The 20,000-nt window shown below is 47.3% G+C and overlaps 1 protein-coding gene across 12 annotated transcripts in view; it reads right to left on the bottom strand.

The window, feature by feature from the left end:
- Ebf3 (EBF transcription factor 3) overlaps window positions 1-20,000 on the bottom strand; it is a 116,233-nt gene that overhangs the window by 9,138 nt on the left and 87,095 nt on the right. For all 12 annotated transcript variants that reach the window (XM_085693252.2, XM_085693254.2, XM_085693255.2 and 9 more), the window contains exons 9-11: window positions 19,952-20,000; window positions 19,337-19,463; window positions 1,164-1,252 (exon numbers count right to left, since the gene is read on the bottom strand). The exon at window positions 19,952-20,000 is cut by the window's right edge and continues 82 nt beyond it. In XM_085693252.2, coding sequence (XP_085549378.1) covers window positions 1,164-1,252; window positions 19,337-19,463; window positions 19,952-20,000 — 265 coding nt within the window. The remainder of the gene's footprint in view (window positions 1-1,163; window positions 1,253-19,336; window positions 19,464-19,951) is intronic.

Raw genomic sequence — 20,000 nt, 5'->3', positions numbered from 1 at the left:
CTGGAGAGTCACTGGTCTTGGACTGTGTTGACAAGGGCCTGCCCAAGGCAACAGACTTTCTGTGGATGGATGGGCAAGCTCAGGGTCTCATCCAGCACAAAGCCATCCCCGGGTTGAGGCTGGCAGCAAAGCCCTGTGGGTAAAGGGTGCTGCTTCCAGGCTTACCCTCAGAACAAAAACCCCTTCATTACCTGCTCTGCATTTGAAAAATGTCTTCTCCAGGCTCTGAGGGGTCTAACAGCGAGTATCTGACATTCCCTTACTAGCAAGTTCACAAATTAAAAAGGACCCTAATGATACTGCTTATGTTCCTGCTGAGTATTAAAAAGGTAATGTCTAAAAGGTTTTATTGTGTTAATAAAACTCAGAGGTGGTCAAGTCTTGGGTACACACAGGGATGGATTGTAAAATAATCAGTTATAATATTATGACTTCATTTTTTCATTTTGCATTTTTAACTCGGCCTTGAAAATCAGAGAGGGCTTCTGAAGGCAGAAAGAGACAAAATTATATCAAAGGAGAGGGGAAATTGTAAGCTTGACTTATCTTTAATGTTATACATCAAAATGGAATTTCTGTGATATGCAGGACGTGCATAAACAACACGGGCAGCTTTTGTCTTTGCTGAATTTCAATGAAAAGTCCCCTAGATATTAATATGTGGACTTCATTTGTTAGCCCGCTAAGTCAGGGACTTATAACAAAAGCTTTGTAAACAAAAGATTAAACTGAATCGAGCTTTAGAAAATGAAAGGAAAACAAGAGTCAAGTAATCACAGATCAGACTGGAGCGGCCTAGATGGAAATCAGCACAGGCTACTGGAGTGGAAAATGTTTAATTGAACTATTTCATTACGCGGAAGTTTATGTCCCCCTTGCAGAATCCAAAATATTCGTTATCAGAAAAGCCATGGTTTGTTTTTTTTTCCTTCCTTTAAAGAGATGGCCCTCCAAAGAGGCAACATAAAGTAAGAGTCCGTGCGCCATCTCTCACCCTTCACCAGCCTCTGAAGTAGCCAGGCATGGGCCAGGAAGCTCCCCATACCTGTTGGCCTTGAGATGGCCACAGGGTTTGGGGTGTCTGGCACTCCTCTTCCCGAAGATCCACCACCCCTAAACCAGAACCAGTCCCGTGTGGGGGCATCGTGTGCTCTTGTACTGACCTTGGGTAACCTTTCGGGATCACCTGGATGTCTGGGTATCACTTTCTGCAACCTCTGGAAGCCGTAATCTATGGTTGGCTCATTAAGGGCTGCAAGAGGACACACAAACACAGAGCAAGTCAGTCACCGTGACGTCATCCATTGTGCACTCCCCGCACGCCTGCACAAAGGTGTGCCTCCAGGCAGGCACCTCGGCATGGTAGCTCTGCCTTAAGGAACAGACTCCCCCCACCTTTTCTTTTGCACATAAAAGCAACGATTATTTCTAACCTATAATTAGACTGGAAGAAAGTCAAAGGGTGGCTCAGTATATTGTAAAAATGGCAGCACAGTCCCGAAGTGACAGGTCTTGGGGCCATATATAGCCATCACCAGAGCCATGATGCGGCGTCTGCATCACACGGTGTGTTCCTCACCAGCCGGGGATTTATGGGAAACTGGCAATTATGACATATGTCCAGCTATTGCTAGCCTCAGATTTATCCCTATGGTCCTTTTTTGTCTAGCATATTGCCTGAGCACAGACCAGGCAGGAGGAACACTTCCTCTTGCAAGGCTTTAATAATCTGTGAATGGCTGACTACAAACTGATATAGAGCGCTATCATTCCACAGCTGCAATCCACCAGCCCCACGAAATTGCCGGCCACAAATAGTAATTAATCTTTTTATCCCTCAAATTGTAATTTTGACGATGAACTGTGCGTGGCCATAAATCAGAGGCACATGCACCCTGTACAGTGCATGAATCACAGCCGGGACTCCATTCGACTGCACACACTGTGTTTAACAAGCTTTATAAGGGAGCCATCGGGCTTTATTACGGCTCTGCCTGACTCCAACAAAAACTGAGCCCGGAGGCCCGGGGACACGAGTTAAGATGAAAATACTTATTAGAGTACATTATTTCTTGATGTAGATATCGTTTTCTGTGGAGTAACTCCACGGTGCATGGCGCGACATAAATCAGGAGGTTTTCGGAGACTAATAAGACCTGCCGCCATCTATTCATTACTCCGCCCGCAATTTGGGCCATCACTCATTAGTAATTTGATGATTAACGCCACCCAGGTCTGCGGAGTGCGGGAGAACACAAAAGGCCATAGCTTCCTAAGAGGAAGCTTGGGGCTGCCTTGGAAAGTGCTCTCCACAATAATTGGTCACCATTATCCTCGAGTGCTGAGCTGTCGGTGCGTCTTGTAAGCAACCCAGGACGCCTTGCACGTACACTCAATAATGCGCCCGAAAGTTGAGGACCACAATATGATTTGACATTCCATCATACATCCTGGAGACAAAGGTCCGCACAGGAATGTGAAGTAAGACATTTTCTTGTTAATAAAGCATTGATCCGATGTATTGATTTTACATGACATGGCTTTTGCTGGGATTTTGCCCTCTTTTTTCTTTGCAAATAGTAAAACCCTTCACAATGCCTTGGTGTATGTGACATGGCAAAATTTCTAACTCTCTGTGATGTAAATTCTATATGTGTAAAACCACTTCATAATCAGGCCATTAATCATCAGAAGCTGTCAGCAGTGACTGGGGGGACAATTTGTCATGTCTCTGCCTCAGCACGGGCAAGGGTGTCAGGCAAAAATGCAGTTCGGGCATCCGGGAGGATGGGCTCCAGGCCCAGCCAACGGCTTGGTCCAAAAAGGGTAAGATGAAGTATTATGTTTCTTGATCAGGGTGTTTGGCGGGGGCGAGGTGGGGGGCGGCCCAGTGTGCATTCCTAACATGTCAGGTTTCTCCTCTCTGCCAGCTAATCACCATGACTGTTTGACTTAATGAATCGGCCCGATGAAAGGTGATCAGAAAAGATAGATGGGCAGCCCTTATTGATTTCATGCAAATGCCCCTGACAGGTGATAGGCGCTTTAATGCAAGCTTTCAGAAGCTTTATGACTTGTGATGAGCGTACACTCAGCCTGGGAGATACATTCTCTAGTGTTTCAGCTGAACTGATATTCTTTCTCTATGACCCACGTGTCATATAAAGCAGTATGGCTATGAGGGCCTCTTTCATCTTGAGTCAAACCAATAGGCATCATCAAAGCGAGTAGGTGTGGCACATCAGCAAAGTTCAGGCAGGGTACCAAAGTGCGCCAGGGCCAGTCCCCACCAAACTGGATGAGTTACACAGCAAAAGGCCTAGCGTTCCTGTTCCAGCCAGAAGATGTCCCTCCCGCAGGGGTCTGGCTGTAGAAACTTGAACGTGTTTAGTTAGCAGAACTGTTGGAACCGACCTCCTCTTTGGTGCAGGGGCACGAGCAGACCTTCACAAGTCCTGGGAGTTTCTGCTCTGGTGGTGGGTCTCCCCATGCACCTCTGGGTCCCCGGGATCATTGCCTGGTCCCATTGAAGACCTGCCCTGGCCAGCAACCCTCAGAGCCTCAAGGAGCCCATCAATACCCATGGCTCCTGAAGACCGGTTCAATCCTCACTGGCCAATTCTGCAACTGGAGGAGAGAGCGCGAGACCTCCCCGCACATCTAATAAACCCTCCGCGTGTCGAGTTTACAGCCTAGAGCCCAGCCGAGCCAGGGCAAGGCACTGGCACGTCCAGTCACAGAGCCCCGAGCCAGGCCAATCAATACCACTTTCCTGTTTTAGAACTGGGTAATTATGAGGGGGAGAGATTGCCTGACCTTTCACCTGCACTGCATTACTTTGCTGATATTAAGATAAATTGCCTGATTTTGGGTAAACATATGCTGCAATTCAAACTGTCAGCACTGGTTTGCTCAGGGATAATTTGTATTGATCTCTCAGCTTCTTCCCAATTTTGCTTACTGACCTCGTGGATAATTAGAGAAGGAGCCCTGGGTGAGCTCAAGTCGGGGATGAAGAAGAAATATGAAGAAGAATAAAGCAAATTTGTTTTATGTTAATATTTGTCGGCCCACCCCTCACATCTGTCAGCATCAGCAAAGCCATAAATTAATGCATTTGGTTCCCGAGCAATTTATTCCAAGGAATTATTTAGCAGCATGCTTAGTCTCCGAACATGTGTCACTGGGTTAAATTAATTTAAACTCTGCCTTAAACACAACAAAAACAAATGTTATTTTCTGCTGAAGGGGAATGAAACAGTAACGTTTATCAAAAATGTATCTGTAAGCTAACACATGGATTTCTGTCAACCTGGAAAAGAGAAGATGAGCTTTCTAATAAATCCCCCCTCCGGAAGTAATTAGCACCCATTATTTGTCCTGAATTCAAATTTAGCTAAGATGGGCTGCTGCATGCGGGAGATGAATGTATGTGTGAAATTATATCGTTAAGATATGTCAGATTACAAGGCTGTTGTATCAAAAGTCATAAAACAAATCTCCCCTGTGAAATATCTCTTTATTAACTGTGCCATAAGATATTAACATTCCTCATTTAGTGGAGGGCCTTTTATCTGTTTCAAATACATTATTCGTCCTTTTGGAGATAAACTGTATTAATATCCATTTGAGTAGGCTACTGTGGCCTAATGCATAGTAATTTTTGTTGGAGAGCTTTTATTTTAGAATAAGAAAATTACACAGCAATAAAACCTGAATGAATCAGAAGCTAGAATGGCCGGGAATCACATTCCATGCCAAATGAGGCAAGCAATCAGGCAGCCTGTGAAAGGCCAGATATCCGGCTATCATATGCAGGCCAGTCTCCAGCGAGGGGCCTACAAATAGAGCCTGACATGGCCACATAGACTCGATTCCGCACGCCGGATAGCCTGCAGCTCGGGAAGGACGCACATTTAAATATATTTGAGTGTACTGGAGTTAATCTCGTTACTTTACACGCATTGAAGTCATAACAGAAGAAGCGTTCTAAATATTTAAGTCATGCCCGTGTACTGGGGGATTAATCATAGCGCAATTGATAAAATTTTAACGGTCTGTGATGTCGGTTCAAGTTGGGATTGCCAGAGCTAATGTGGCAGCCGAAAATGGCAACAGGCTTTGAGCTGCAGCTGAGGCCAGAGTAGCTCCAACTGGCCTGCTGCAATTAGGAACGTACCAATGGGCAGCAGTGCTGGGTTTTTCTTTCTTGTGACATCAGTCATTGGAGTTTACATGTTGATGGCTGAACTGTCTTTGTCAGCCATCCCCGCTCGGGGTTCTGTGCTGTTTTCCAGCATCCCAGAAATGTAAATGGCTTTCGTCAGACTTCAAAGGCTAACCCATTGGTGTCTAAGACCCATTCACTTATGTGAGTAAGGGGGTATGCTCCTGACACACGGAAAACACTACAGATCAGAAACATTGCTGCTTGGGGCCAGTATAGCCTCCTACAAAAAGCAAGTCCCGGGGATGAACCTCAGCCCCATGAATTTTTGGAAGCCTAATTCACTCACCCAAAATTAACTGAGCAGCTACTATGCTTTCAGGGCTCAGTTGTGCCTGCCTCCCAGTGGTGTGAAACCCAAGCTCAGGAGTAGCAGTCAAGAGCAGAAAACGTAGCTATGGACACCCCACACCCAGACCAGGGGCCCCCTTGCTGGTAGGAGTGGAAGGGACCTTGCGTGAAGGAGGGGCCACAGCGATGAAGTTTAACTATGACAACAACCTCCCGACCACCTTCCCCTATCCCAGAGAGACCCGGATCGGGCTGCCAGCCAGAGAGTAATTGCTCCTGCAGCGGTTGTGTCTTTAAAACAGTGTCATTAAACACACGAGGGGGAGACTCCCAGGTAGGAAACAGCTGCTTTGAGCACTGCCTTTCCACCCTGGAAGCGAAGCCAGCCTGCAGGTTGCGGTACAGCAGAATCTCCTGCCCAAAAACCCTGACTCCAACAATAACAACAGGAAGACATTCATTTGCTCCATTCCAGCTGCTGGCTGCAGCTATTAAGTGAGCTCCAGTTTCATTTCAATAATGATCGGCTTCCTGTAACTTCCCAATCATGCATTTGTCATAATGCAGTAATTTTCTTGCTACAAACAGATCCTCATAATGAGGCCGTTTTTCACATTAGCAGCATAACTACATAATAAGAACATCTGTAGTTCCTTTTCCGAGGGACAAGGACGTGCTTCAATTAAGGCAATGGGTTTGTTAAATAAGATATAGTATATTTTACTAGCAGGGATACCCAGACCCTGCCCCGACAGACTAGAAGCCGTCAGTGTGCCTGAATGAACACAGGTTGTAATGTGTAAAAATTAAATAAAGTAAAATTAAATTGCTCAATACAAAGACATTCCTCTAGAGGGTGTTGGTGATTTTAGTGACAAAGTGCTATTTGCTGACAAGTAGTTTACACATTAACCAGCCGAATCCAAGGGGGAAAAATGCCAATAGCAATTATATCACCTTGAGGTTATTAAATGTCCCACTGATAAGTAACTAGGTGAGCTTGACCAGGTGATAAAGACTGCTGAGAGCGAGCGATTGCCCCGTGAAGAATGCTGCTCTGCCCTGCTGTTTCTCCAGATAGCTTTTCTTTCAAAAATGACTGTATAAGAAGTTACATTAAAAAATGTGTGGCTTCGGACGTCAAAATTGATACTTAGCCCCCCTCCCCGGATGTCCCCCCCTCCTGGCTAGAGCACTTTCATCATTCCACCTCAGAGCACTGCACCAAGTCCCCAAATGCCTGGGTTTCTCTCTCCCTCCTTTTTTAGGCTTTAAAATGATGCTAAGTTCTCCACTTTATCATCAACTGTCTCCTGCAAGCACATTTCATCTATAAGAAATTCAGATGCTCGGGAAATTAAAATTTCAAAGATCTGCTGCAAAAAAAAAAAAAAATCAATGGGGCGAGATCAATGCTCATAGAAATTTCATGAACTTTGAACTGATCCGGGCATGATGATGAGGGGTGGCTGGAGTCGCAGGCAGCTGACGGCTCCTAGTGTGGATGGGAAGCAGCCGGGCAGCAGGGAGGAGGGCCACGGTTTACATGGGCTTTTGCTTTCATATTTTGTTGAACAAAAAATTTTAATTTTTAGTCTATTTCAGGAACAAGCAGAAATAGGGGAAAAGCTGACTTCCCAACCCAGCGTGTGGCTCTCCCTGCTTAAGAACACTTAATGCTTTGCACACTAACGCGGCCACAAAATGAAATCGGTTCCCTTTGCAGCCGATTGCAGGTGCAAATTAATATTGTAAAATGAAGATCAATACATGGACAGGGCCAAATCAATAGTGGCTAAATTATTGCTGCATTTTCCTCCTCATTCAAGATGAGTTGTGTTTTCCTCTCAAAGTCAATACTTCGCAGCTTTTCTCATTAATTTCTCAATAAATTTGGCAATGAATTTCAATCACAGAACTCGGCAGGGTGAGCCAGGCATTGTGGTGTGCATAGGAAACACAAAGGCCACGCGGTTCCTGCATCACTCACTGGGGTGCTGGCCTAGCCAAGGGACAAACAGGGAAGAAGACATAAGGTCACCCTGCTGTGCCTGGAGGCCAACCCCAAATTTGATGTCTCCCTTGAGTGGTTTAGGCCTGTCTGATGTCTGCTCTGGGCCATGGTGGAGGGTGCATGCCCAGTGCCAGGCCCACCTAGGGTCTGCCTCAGTTTCCCATTTGTTCCTACAGAACGTATCATGTTCCATCAGCATGTTTTCTCAGAATAAGAAAAGCACCATAGTTGACTTCTAATTGGAATCTGGAGCCTTCCTGCTCACACAGGGAATACTGTTCTGGTATTCATACAGGCAGCCCAACCGGGCCTCCTGCACAGGGACCCGCTTCCATTCACCACTGCCTGGCAGCGGATGGCAGCATTGTGATGTGACACCAAATGCAGAAAAGGGGGCAGCCCATCTTCCTTGTTACCAAAATAATACCCTTGCTGACAACTGTTGGACTGCATTCAAACACTTTTGTTTACATTCCTCAAAGAATGCACTGGATTGTGGCTTGCATAGGCATGGGGGAACTACACCAACTATGCCCAGCCCTGCAGCTAAAAAGAAAACCCAACCCTGGAGCCCGAGCTCTCCTCACCACACCTGCCCATCTCAGGATGGCCCAGCATGGATACAGAACAGATAAAGATCCAAGAGCTCTCTATTCCTGGCATACCACCCTACTTTCCAAGGCTATCCTGGCATTTACCCAGCTCTCTAGGTAGAGAAATGTGTCCAAAACAGAGACACCAATAAGTGAAAACCACTCTCAACATCATGCAACCACTACAAGCTCCCACGTGTTACCCCCTGCTTCAAGAAAGCAAGTTCCCTGTGTCTTCATTCTCTCAAAGATTATGTGGGAGGAGGAGAGAGGTCCTAAAAGTCAAGCAGAAGACACACTCTGTGGAGGGCCAGTGGCAATGGATACACACAGTTAAGACCAGCAGAAAAATCTCCATGCAGAGGGAAGTTGTAGAGCAAGCTCTGGGACCCAGCTCTCCTAGGCTGCAGGCACTCAGGCCGTGGCTTAAAACAAAGATCCCTCCTGGGAGCCTAGTGGCCCTTCTACCATGGCCTTGTGAAAACTCCTACTTCTTACAAAAGTGTAAGGGCCATTCAAGAAGACCCTATGCCATGTGCCTGCCTTGTTCCGAGAAGACACCAATCTACACGACAAAGCTATTCAGCACCTCTCATTTTGAGACACAAAATGAACACGCTGTTTGTCTCATACCCTGCAGTCTTTCCCCTAACATCTACATGTCCATCAACCTATAAACACATAAGCAGATGTGGTACAATGGAATACTACTCAGACATGTAAAGAAATGTCATCCTGACACGTGCCAAGGGGAACCTAAGAACATCATATGATAAATGAAAGAAGTCAGCCCCAAAGGCCAGATATTACATGATCTGCTTTTGACAAACAACCAGAGTAGGCAAGGGTGAGGATGAGACCCCTACCAGAGTAGAGGTGAGGATGAGACCAGTAGCTGCCAAAGCCAAGGACAGGAAGAGTAAATAACGAATGAGAATGTGGAACAGAGAGACAGGTCCATGCAGGATAAAATAACTGAGTTAGGCTAAAGGTGTATAACACTGTGCATATAAAACACCTTCTGCTTTTGGGTTCTAGGCTTCTGCTGACTCTCTTGGTAGGTAAACTACACCCAGAGAAACATCGAAGCAGATGTGAAGTCTCCCGTGGCACCCCTGCGCTGATCCTCACACTATTCACACTAGCCCAGAGATAGAACCAGCCCAGCTATCCATCAGCAGAAGAGGTGAAGAAGTATATATACGCTATGGAGTCTTACACACAGAAAACAAAACACGGAAATCATATATTTGCAGGAAAATGGATAGAACTGGAGAGCACCATGTTAAGGGAAATAAGCCTGACCCAGATGAATGCTGAATGTTTTTCCTCATAGGCAAAATTTAGATTTTTTTTTAAGTAGAAGGGAGACTCTGAGGGGGTAGAAAAAGTCCAAAGAGAAGAGGGGAGGAACAAGGAATGGTGATGGGGAGGAGAGAAAAACAAACCATCGCACGTTATAAATGTGTAGAAATGTCATAATGAAACCCATTAACTTACATGCTAACTGTAGGTGGAGGAATGAATGGTAGTCAAGGATTTAATCTGGGTACGCCTGTGCTGAAGAAAGTGTCTTTCTGCATGTTACCTGGCAGGCAGTACAAGGGCTTCTAGAGAGAGCAGAGACCCACGGTGACTGAGGAAGGCAGAATGCAGCTTTGGGCTGAGGCCCTCCTACTTAGGATTTCCCAACATGGTCTACCTTTCAGTCTTCCCAGTGGCATCTTAATTCTGGGTCTTTCGGGCTGAGCACAGAAGGAAAGACCTATTTGGAGGCAAAGCCTTGAAAGACATGGCTGGGATTAACATAAGCGCTGGAATCCTCGAAAGCACAGACATTGTGCATAGGGTGCTGCCCTCTACATGCATCACATGAAGCAGCCCTGATGGCCGGATATGGTGCTGCATGCTGTGATCCCAGCTCTCAGGAGGCAGAGGCAGGAGGATCAGGCACTCAAAGCTAACCCGGGCTTTCAGTTGGAGCGGAGAATGGAAGAAGAAAATAGAGTGTGAAAATGACCAAAAATAAATAATATACAAGATGAAACTGTCAAAGAATTATAAGGGGGAGGGGAGGGAGGGGAGAGGGAGGGAGGAGAGGGGGGAGGCAGTGGGAGGGTCAGTCAAGCCCTGTTCTCATACATGTTGGAGATCACAAGTTGTCTTGTAACCCGAGGAGGTAGCTCCTCACTTCTGCTTTTCAAGGCTTCTCACGCCCTCCACTTTCTCCCTGGTCACCCAGGAGGGGGTCACATTCTTCTTGGAAATCCTCCACATCCTTGCTGAGCACCCATGGTGCAGTCTCCAGGGCCATTTGCAGAGAAAATCCCACAGCTCTGCCACCTGCAAGCTCTCAGGGAGTCATGTCTTTCCCCAGAACATGGGACTTGAGAGCCTGTTTGCATCAAGGCCGTTTTTATTAACTGCTCTCTCCACCTGTTTCTTTCCCACAGGACTGAATCAGTGGGGTTGTAGCAATGTTCACACTGAATGTCTGTCACGGGCCATGTAGATCCCAGGCAGGCTTCCAGGATGAAGACAAGAGTCACTGCCCTTGGCAAGAACTAAATGCTGGGAAGTCAAGATGTGTTTCCCCTCCATGGACACCCCGTCCTTGAGCACCTAAAGAGCTACTGATTTTCCTTCCCACAAGTCACCCACAATGCCCTACTGAGTCCTCTGCCTACATATGCATGAGATAAACACTGACCCCAGAAGGCAAATCCCAAATCACAGAGACCTGCGCTTCACCACCACACTGGGTTTAAAGCTGACATCACGCTCCCCTTGGTGACCACCCCAATCATCTGACTTTCTCAAGCTCCTGGTTGAGGAGCACAGATGGACAAGGTGCATCATCCATGGGTGGGTGCAGGACCAGTTTCTCTAATGATGCCATGACAAAGGCTAAACAGAACCTGGGGCCTCCGGTCAAGGCAGAATGTTAGCATTGTGGGCAGAGAGTTCCCGGAAGGCTGGGAGCCCTGTGAGGCGGTAGCCTCTGCTAGCCACAGGCTGGTCTCACTAACAAGAAGCAAGCTAAGTTCACTTGGGGAGTGACTGCTGTTTCCACCCACGGGAAGCACATAAGGAAATCCTTCGGTCTCTGGCTTAGGCTATACCACAGCTGGATGACAAGGGCACACACAGCAGCCAGCTGCCTCAGTCATGAACACACTACAGGAGCCTGGAGCCTTGATGTGTGTGCCCCTGAGTGCTAATAGGCTTAAGCTTCTGTAAAGGATTTTGTGTTGGGAGTACTGTCATCAAAGGAAAAACACCAAGGGGTAAGTGATGAATGGCTATTACTGACACATCAGGGCGTCTACACTAACATGGAGCCAAGATGTTGGCCCGGACCAAGGAACAAAGGCCATAGCACTTCTCCACCCCATGGAGGCTAAAGGAAAGATGCCAGTCGGAGATAAAGGGGAGGGGGTGAAAAGATGGAACAGAACTCTAGCAGAACCCCCAAATCTAACCTCATAGCCTTCCAGACTTTCAAATTCTCTGTGGTCACAGGGTGCAGACCTGGACCTACGAAGGCTCAGATGTCTCAGTGCTCCCTTCCTTGCCTAGCAGTAAGGTTTTTCTATGTGGAAGAATAAGAATGAGAATGTTTCAGGAAAGAGTGTGGACTAGAGGGAAAGAAAATGGGCCCCAGAATAATGCTGTGTTTTTATAACAAAATCAAAAACACAACAAACAACAAAAACTGTACTCTGAACCTAATGTATACCAAGACCTATGGTGGCTCCTGGTCCCCAAGGAGTTTGTGTTTTAAGTCCCTCCCTATTGCACCTTCAACAGATATACACCACTCCATCAGGCCATGCCTGCAAACCAATTACCTCATCAGCTCATCAGGGTACCAGAAAACTTTGCAGTTACCCAGGGTCAACAACCCACATCACAGACTTCTATGTTGTCACTGAGTCAAAAAAAAAAATCACCCAATGGGAAGAAAGCTGGATCCTGATAATTTTCTACAGCTAATTTTAAAAGCCCAGTAGCCAAGCAACAATTCTTTGACTGTATCTTTTCCCCATGCTGTTTTTGCATCCCAAGTCTTGGTCTACTCCACTGGGTATGGACAAGACTGAAGAGCTTCTAGAAATATAAACATTCTGTGGAGACACACAGGGACCTCAGTTCAGCTGTCCCAGGAGCCAGCCTGCACAGAAAATTCCAGAGTGAAACACTCACCCACCATATCCTTCCCATGCCCCTACGCCATGCATGTAGGAACGGACTGTGTGGGAGGCAGCTCAAGTACTAGGTTATGAGTCAAAGAAGTGAGGCGGGGCCGTGCTCCTCATCCCCATTAGAGGGCCAATGGGCAGTTTATCTCACCTCCCCAGCAGTAAGGTTCACCACCAAGATGCTCACCCTGCCGCTGTTTCGGTTTCACTAGTGTGACCTGCCATCCTATCTTAGACCTTATTCCATTGCTCTGCCTGTTCTTAACTTGGTCACTTTCACTGTGCTGTGCTTTTAAATGACCATTAGCTTGTCCTCCCCCCACACACCCCACCACCCTCAGTGTCTTTCTAAGGGTGTTTTCAGATATAGATCTTTCCCAGTCAGAACTGGAAATAAAACAGCACTTCCAGGAAGGTAGGGTAAGAAACAGGGACCCTGCCTGTGTCAAAGACAGAGAGTCAGGCCTGTCTCTACCGTCCACATCTTGCCTATCCTAAGTGAAGCCAATGACCCTTTTGTCCTTTGGGTAAGACGAATGGCCGTCTCCTGGAAGCCACGTCTTGTCAGGTGGGCTGCGAAGTCAATACCTTCACCTTGGTATGGAAACTTTGTGATTTATCAGTCCGTCTCCCCTCTTGGGTTCACGTAGCCCCAACATACACAGCCAATCGGGCACATGGAGCAGACCTGGTCACAGCCAGTTGGAAAGCAACCAAAGGCCCTGTGATGACAGACGAATGTGTCTTCTTAGCAACAGCCCAAAAGCACTTGACTTGTACTAATAACAAAAAGGCCACGCTGGTCACCGTGGGTCTAAAGACGAAGCACCCTGTCACCAGCCTGGTTGGGAAATTAGCAAATAATGTTCTTTTCCTTGATAAATGGGTGACAGCTCCGTCTCACCAATCATTTTTAACATTTTGATGCATGCCTATGATCCCACTGGAGGGGCAGAAAAGTTTACTGGCCCTCAATTTTCACATGATGAATGGAACTCTCTAAATGTGCGATTTCTGTATGAGGTATAGTTCATTTTAAGCAATTCTGGTAAATGGGTGTCACTGATTAGGACAAATTGTCTACTTGTGCTGTGCCTCATTCTCCTGCCCTCCTTCGAGACAGGAAAGAGGAGACCGCAGGGACAGGGAGCCTTCACACAACCCTCTTTAAAGGGACACGTTCTCCAGCCGTACTCCCAGCACCCACCTGGCAGACAGCAGCATCACTGACTGTGGCTCAGGCAGTGCAGTGTGCCACCCAAGGGAGATCTCCAGGTAAATGCTACCTCCTAGCTGAGGTTCTACTTATGGGACTCAGCCACCACCATCAGTCCCCACTTCCCGGGGAAGGGGCTGAGGCAGGACCCTTACCAGCTAGTCCTTGTGAAAAACAAAAACAGACGCTACCACCCTCTGCCATCCAATCTTAACATGTGACAAAAACCAAGAGCAGGGGGAGGAAGATGATGGGAGGAAGAAGATGGGAGGAAGATGGCATTGTTTGAATCAAGGAATAGTTGGATAAAGTTTCAAATTTGGGAGCCTGAAGATGGTCTGAGCTGACAGCCCAGCCCCATGCTACCCTTCAAGAATAGTAACTTGACATAAAAACCATTGTATCCAAGGGTGCCCAGCACTGGGGTATGTGGCTGTGAACAGAATACAGACTTCCTGAAACACCTGAGGCCTGGTGACAGCAGAACCACCATCGTGGGTGAAAGGTATGATCACAGCATACTTAGTAAAGACAGGAAGGGGAAGAAGCGTGCCGTTGGCTGCCTTGCCAGGGAAAGATGGAATCAAGGAAGACTTTGGGTCAAGATCCCCACATTCTAGGAGCCAGGAGGATAGAATGTGTTCCTGGATAGTGTGCATTGGTGGCTCAGAGCTTTAGGGCTGAAACAATTGGGCAATTTGTGCTTAACGTTCATTTTAGCAGAGTGTAAACGATACAGATTTGTGGGCATCCATTTAAAATCATTTGTCCTACAGATACAAGTGATTTGTTTGTAGAACCACAAGGCTGAGAGAAAGGAAGCCAGAACTGGCTAGCTGTAGCGAAGGGTGTTCGGATCCCATGGTTTAGACAGAATCATGTCTAAATATTCACAAGCAAACTTTCCACAGGCCAGAAATACAAGGGCTTTCCCAGGTAAGGGAAAACGGGATGGAAGGTGGAGACCAGCCAGAAAACTCAGCGGGAAACCGTCTCCAGACAGGTGCAGGATAGAATTGACACCCCTCAAAATGGAGCCAGTTTTAAGGCACAATCTGACCTCTTTATAAAAAAAAAAAACAAAAAAAAACAAAAAAAACCAACAAACAAAAAAAAAAAAACACCTAGAAACTGTATGAGAAAGAACACAAACCGCTTGCAATTCCTGGCTGAGGGATAGTCTCCCAAGCCTGACATCAAATACACACAAGTCTTTATGAAAATGTTCCCAGCCAGTGAACGCATCACAGACCTGGGGCCCTTCCAGGTATCCGCCGCGTGTCCATTTTAGATGTGTCTGTGCCGCCTGCCAACGTCTTGTTGAGTGACTGGGCTCAGTCTGTTACTGGCGACATGTTGACTCCCAGTAATTTGTGATAATTTCTTTAATTGAGCAAAAAAAGAATTCTCTAAAATGAGGGTGGGTCAATCAAACTTCAGGGCAAGAGGTCAACAGAAAAAGCCCCCGAGTCCCATTCCTGGAGTCTAACTAGGCTTAACCCCAAGCCACACCAGCAACCTCCATTCTTCTGTTAATCAGGAAACATTCTGCCAAATGTCCATTTTAAGGAAACACACACACACACACACACACACACACCATACACTTCACACTTGAAAACAGGTCTGCAAAAGGAGTTTTCATGAGAACATAATCTCAATTAGAAGCATACAAAATTCTAAGCCAACTTAATCAGGTAACGCCATAATGTTTCTCTTCTAATTAAAAAATAATTTCCTTTATTACTCTTAACAATTTGGTGCATTTGCACCGGTAAAATCATAAAAGCAAAAGCAGCTTGATTCTCCTGTATGGTAGGTTCCTCAGGTAGGTGATTCCAGGACTGTTTTAATTATTATTAAACAAGTCAATGGTATGCTATTAGACAAATATTAAAACAAGCATTGCACTTGGTTATTAATTTGAACTATTCGCTTTTAAATGCAGCAAATATCTCATTAATTTAATTTTAGGTGCCCACCAGTTTATATTGCATTTTACAGTCTAAAGGCAATTTACTATTAACTGGCAATTACATACACAGTGATTGTTAATTCTGCTCCTAAGTGCTAGCCGCTCGAAAATTGTTCTCTCTCTCTAATTTCTGACCTTCTTACAGCAGGGGCGAGGCTCGCTGGGAATACATAGAACTCCTATGGAAGAGCTGGACATGTCATTTGTGGCTCATTCTTTTAATTCACCGTGCTAATCAACTGAACCGCCACAGCCTCCCAAGGTAATTGCGACTTGAGAGGGACTGTGAACAGCAGCCAAGGGGCTGGATGGATGGGGCCTGACCAACCTTCCCTTTCCGGGGGCAGAGGCTGAGCACGACCACTCTGGGTTGACTAATAGGGTCTGGTTTTGAAAAATCTGGTGTTTCTCAGGTCACTGTAAACAGCTCATTTAGACCTCTGCCAAGTCCCTCCTAGGCTCTGTCAGGCTGGTGGCAGCCCCTCCTCCAAGCCCAGGTTCATTATCCAGTGGCCCTGCGGCCCCACAGCTGGCCTCATGCCGGGAAGGTTAAATGTGAAGGTGTCCCAGCAGCCTCCGGGGCCTGGGCACACTGATGGGAACCAGATGCCCAGGGGACGGCGCCCATGTTGTGACATCCAGAGTGGCTGGCTCAGTTTTCATTTGGGGAGAGTGAGTCCCTGTGATTACCTCATTGTCCCCATCAATTTCAGGGCAATGCAAATCAGACAGAAGCTTCCAGGCCAGACAGGTTATGACCCCACCTCTCCTCAGCTCCCTGAGAATATAGAACCCTGTATCCCTTACACACATGTGAAATGTATATTCCCAGTAATGATCCCAGACACACACACACACACAACTAGGAAGGGCTGAGCTTGCATAGCCTCACTGCAAACCCACACATGGGGAAGCAGGAAACGCCCAACCCCAGGAAAGCAGGACCTGAGTCTTGGGGGCTAACAAGTCCAATCAGCTTGAAAGTAGACGTAACCATGCATGATGGACAGTGACTCTCGAGAAAGGTCCATGTGGCTCTCACAAGCTCGGGAGACACTGCTCTCCTTTGAGAGGCAATGGACACTGGTCAAGGAGGGCATTCCACTTGGCCAGAGAGCAAGGAGCCTCCGTGAGAGTACCCTTCCCCACCCACCCGGGAGAGCTGGTAACTGGGGATGCTATCATGTGACCCCTGCCAGTCAATGACAAGCAGCTCCTCCCACCCGCACAGCTGTGTTTATTCACAAGCGTTCAAACCAGGACCCATCTGCGGGAAAAGGAATGTCCGCACGTCTAAAAGTGGCCGTCTTCAACACTCAGACAAAAAGCCCAAGACTATAAAAACTTGGGGAAGGACTATAGCCCCCAAATAATGCAGCAGGACCTCCTAACAACCTAACTTGAGAAGGAAGACCTGCTTGGGAGGAGCAAGCCAGGCTTGCCAACTGTGGCCACAGGCTCACTCGGGTGCCACCAACCAAGCCAGGCCACACGAGAAGCACAGGAACTCACTCAGTACACCCAGCCCTGACACGTCTCCCACAGCTCAATGTCCGTATAAGAGCAAGCGCACGCCATCTCTGCATCCAGGGACTCGAGACATAAACAAGGCTCCCATGAACCCTAGTCAAAGTCTAAAATGTCAGTAGCTCTCCACAGCCGGTACTATTTGCTGAGTGCCCTCTGTATGTCAGACGCTTCAAGTTGTCCTTGATCCGTGCCACAACCCCATGAGGGAAAGAGGAGAGAAAACTGAACTTGGGGAAGTTCAAGTTCACATGGTCCCACAGCCACTACCCTGGGGGACTGAGCTATCTAGCCAAATATCCTCTGTGTTTGCATAGGGTCTGCTGCTCCTACAGCCTGATGTTCCTGCTATGTGGTACACACACCAACAGCTGCCTTGAGGAGGTATATTGGATGTGGGGGGGGGGTAGCTGTAGTTCATCCATACACACAACTCCAAAGCAAAGATGCTGGGGATGACCAACTAGGCCTAAGACAAGATTCCAACTTCTTACTTCCCCAGGAACGGAACATCCAGTGTGGGTGTCCTTTGCTGAGAAGCAAAGGTACTTATTCGAAAGAGTATGTAGATGTTCCTGAATTGACTGTGGGTTAATATTTAATACTGTAAGTTGGAAAAGCTAAAGTTGAATGTGAATAGCCATCTAATGCACTGAACGTCACTGAGTGCAGCCTACCTTAACTATGTGCAGAGCACTTACAAAAACTATCTAGTCTGAAGTCCATTTCATAATACTGCACGTAGATAATAGAGTGTAGAACTGTGCATTTACTGAACGCTATACTGAAAGTAAAAAAAAAAATACATACTGGTAATGATGAGGTGGGCACATCATCCCACCACCAAAAAAGTCAGAAATAAGCAGAACTATTATAATTTGGGGAACAACTTGCACATAGTCTTTAAAAGATGTCCCAATTTTTATCATTTTGTTTTGACACGTTTTTATTTTTAATACACTGGGGGATTCAAAATCTAGAGGAACTCTTCTCTCTCAACCTCTCAACTTGAGGCCAAGAATATTCAGTGCCCCGAGTAGATGGGTATGTCAACTTTTTGCTATGCCCGCTCCCCTGTATCCTTCAGTTCTAAGGATCCTGGTGCCCCCCATTAACCAGTTAGGGGTGCTGGGTTGCCTCTAGGATAAGGATCCAAGCCCTGCCTTGGGTGGCAGCGGACCTGCTGAGGAGCAGGGAATCTGTATGCTGCCACTCTGCTCCTTCAGTACTTCCTAAAAAAGGAAAGAAGTGGCCACTTCCACGATCTCCAGGAACCTCAGTGTGGAAGGAAGGGCCGGAAGGAAGGGCCTCAGAACCCTCCGTGGAACCTGTCTGCTGGCCAGAACAGAGAGTAGCACCCAGTGGGATACCAGCTCAGCTCCAGGGCACCTTCAGTTGGTAAAAGAGTGATCAAGCCCGGTGCTCTAAGCCCTACAGTGTGGAAGACACCCAGTCACTACACATCCGCAGATAATCAGCAAGGGTCCATCCTGCCCACCTTTGCTGGGCTTCAGCAGGTGTTGTCCTGCCATCAAAATCATTCCTCATGCCTTACAGCTTGTGGAACCGATGGGGAGTAAAAGCCAAAATGCAGACAGGCCTTCCTGAAGGTAAAGTTTATTTGCGGCACTTCTCCATGGCAATCTCCAGCAAATCATGTCAATTATGCACTTGGGTGGGCAAAGCAGCATATAAACGCCTCTGATATACCACTTACGGGAAGTCAGTCACACAAGCCACCCAGTCTATCTATCCACTGGGGCTTGAGCTGCATACTTACTACATGCATGTATACTCTCTGGAATGTAGATTTCCTGCAAGTAATAGCACCCTGCAGGGGCTAAGACCCCTGTCTTTTCCTGGATATGTGACAGGCTAAGACTTCTCCTTCCCAATCACAGCTCAAGCAACTGAAAAGCAGTGATGAGCCTGACCCTGATTGACAAGTGGGTGGGCACAAGGCCTTGCAAGCAGCCAGGCATGAGGCAGCCACTCCCATGGAAGCTGGAAGCTGCGGCAGCTACCAATAACTCTCCCTCCAACACCATTCTGCTCTGTTGGTGAGAGGCAAAGGCCTTTGGACAGGAGGAAATGCCAAGGTTACATGGCTGTGTCTGCCCGGCCATCGTGAGCTGTCTCAGATGCAGATGTAAATGTATACCTGATCAAACTCAACAGTGTGCCATGCCTCACTTCTGCATCCCCGTGGGGCCCCTGAAAACCACCCCACGAGACTCTGCTGAGAAGGAGCACCCACCGCTGCCCCACAGAGGCTGGAGCTGTGTACTCACCGGTGTAGACAAAGCGCCCAGGAGCACCTTTGCAGAACTGCTTAGACTTGTAGGAGAGGGTGACTTCCACAACGCCAGGGATGTGCCGCGGAGGTGTCTGCACTCGGATGGCGTGGGGGGTTATCAGCTACGGAAACCACACATGAACAAGCGCTCAGCAGGGCAGGCCCTGAGAGGCGGACACTTGCCAGTTGGATATAATTACAAAATGAGCACAAATTGGACCATCGTCTCGGAATGCTCCCTCCTGTCACCCAGAGACTCTGGGCCTATGGTTCTTTAAGGGAAAGATCAGCAAATGTTCCAGGGTTTTAGTTTGCAGGAAAGGCCACAGGGCATCATTCATATGAAAATCGCCACCATATGTCTCCTTAAACCTGCTTCTAGTAATTCTAGAACTAATTGTTCCAGGGTACTGGGGGACCTCCTATGGCAGGTTTTAAACCCAAGGGTTGGGGGAGGAGGGGCAAACCCACCCACAGGACAGCCCACCACAGACAAACAGCAAAAGGGAACTTTGCCATAGGTGCCTCATGTCCCTGCACCAAGCACAACTTGCGGAAGCCATTCACAGAGGAGGCAACAGCTCAAGGCACACCACCGGCGCAGGCTTACCTCGCTCCACACCAACATGGTTCCGAATACAACTTGTAGACCGTCAAAG

This window comes from Myodes glareolus, chromosome 7, assembly GCF_982192425.1.
Source record: "Myodes glareolus chromosome 7, mMyoGla1.1, whole genome shotgun sequence".
NCBI lineage: Eukaryota > Metazoa > Chordata > Mammalia > Rodentia > Cricetidae > Myodes > Myodes glareolus.
This window is presented reverse-complemented; position numbering and strand designations above follow the sequence as displayed.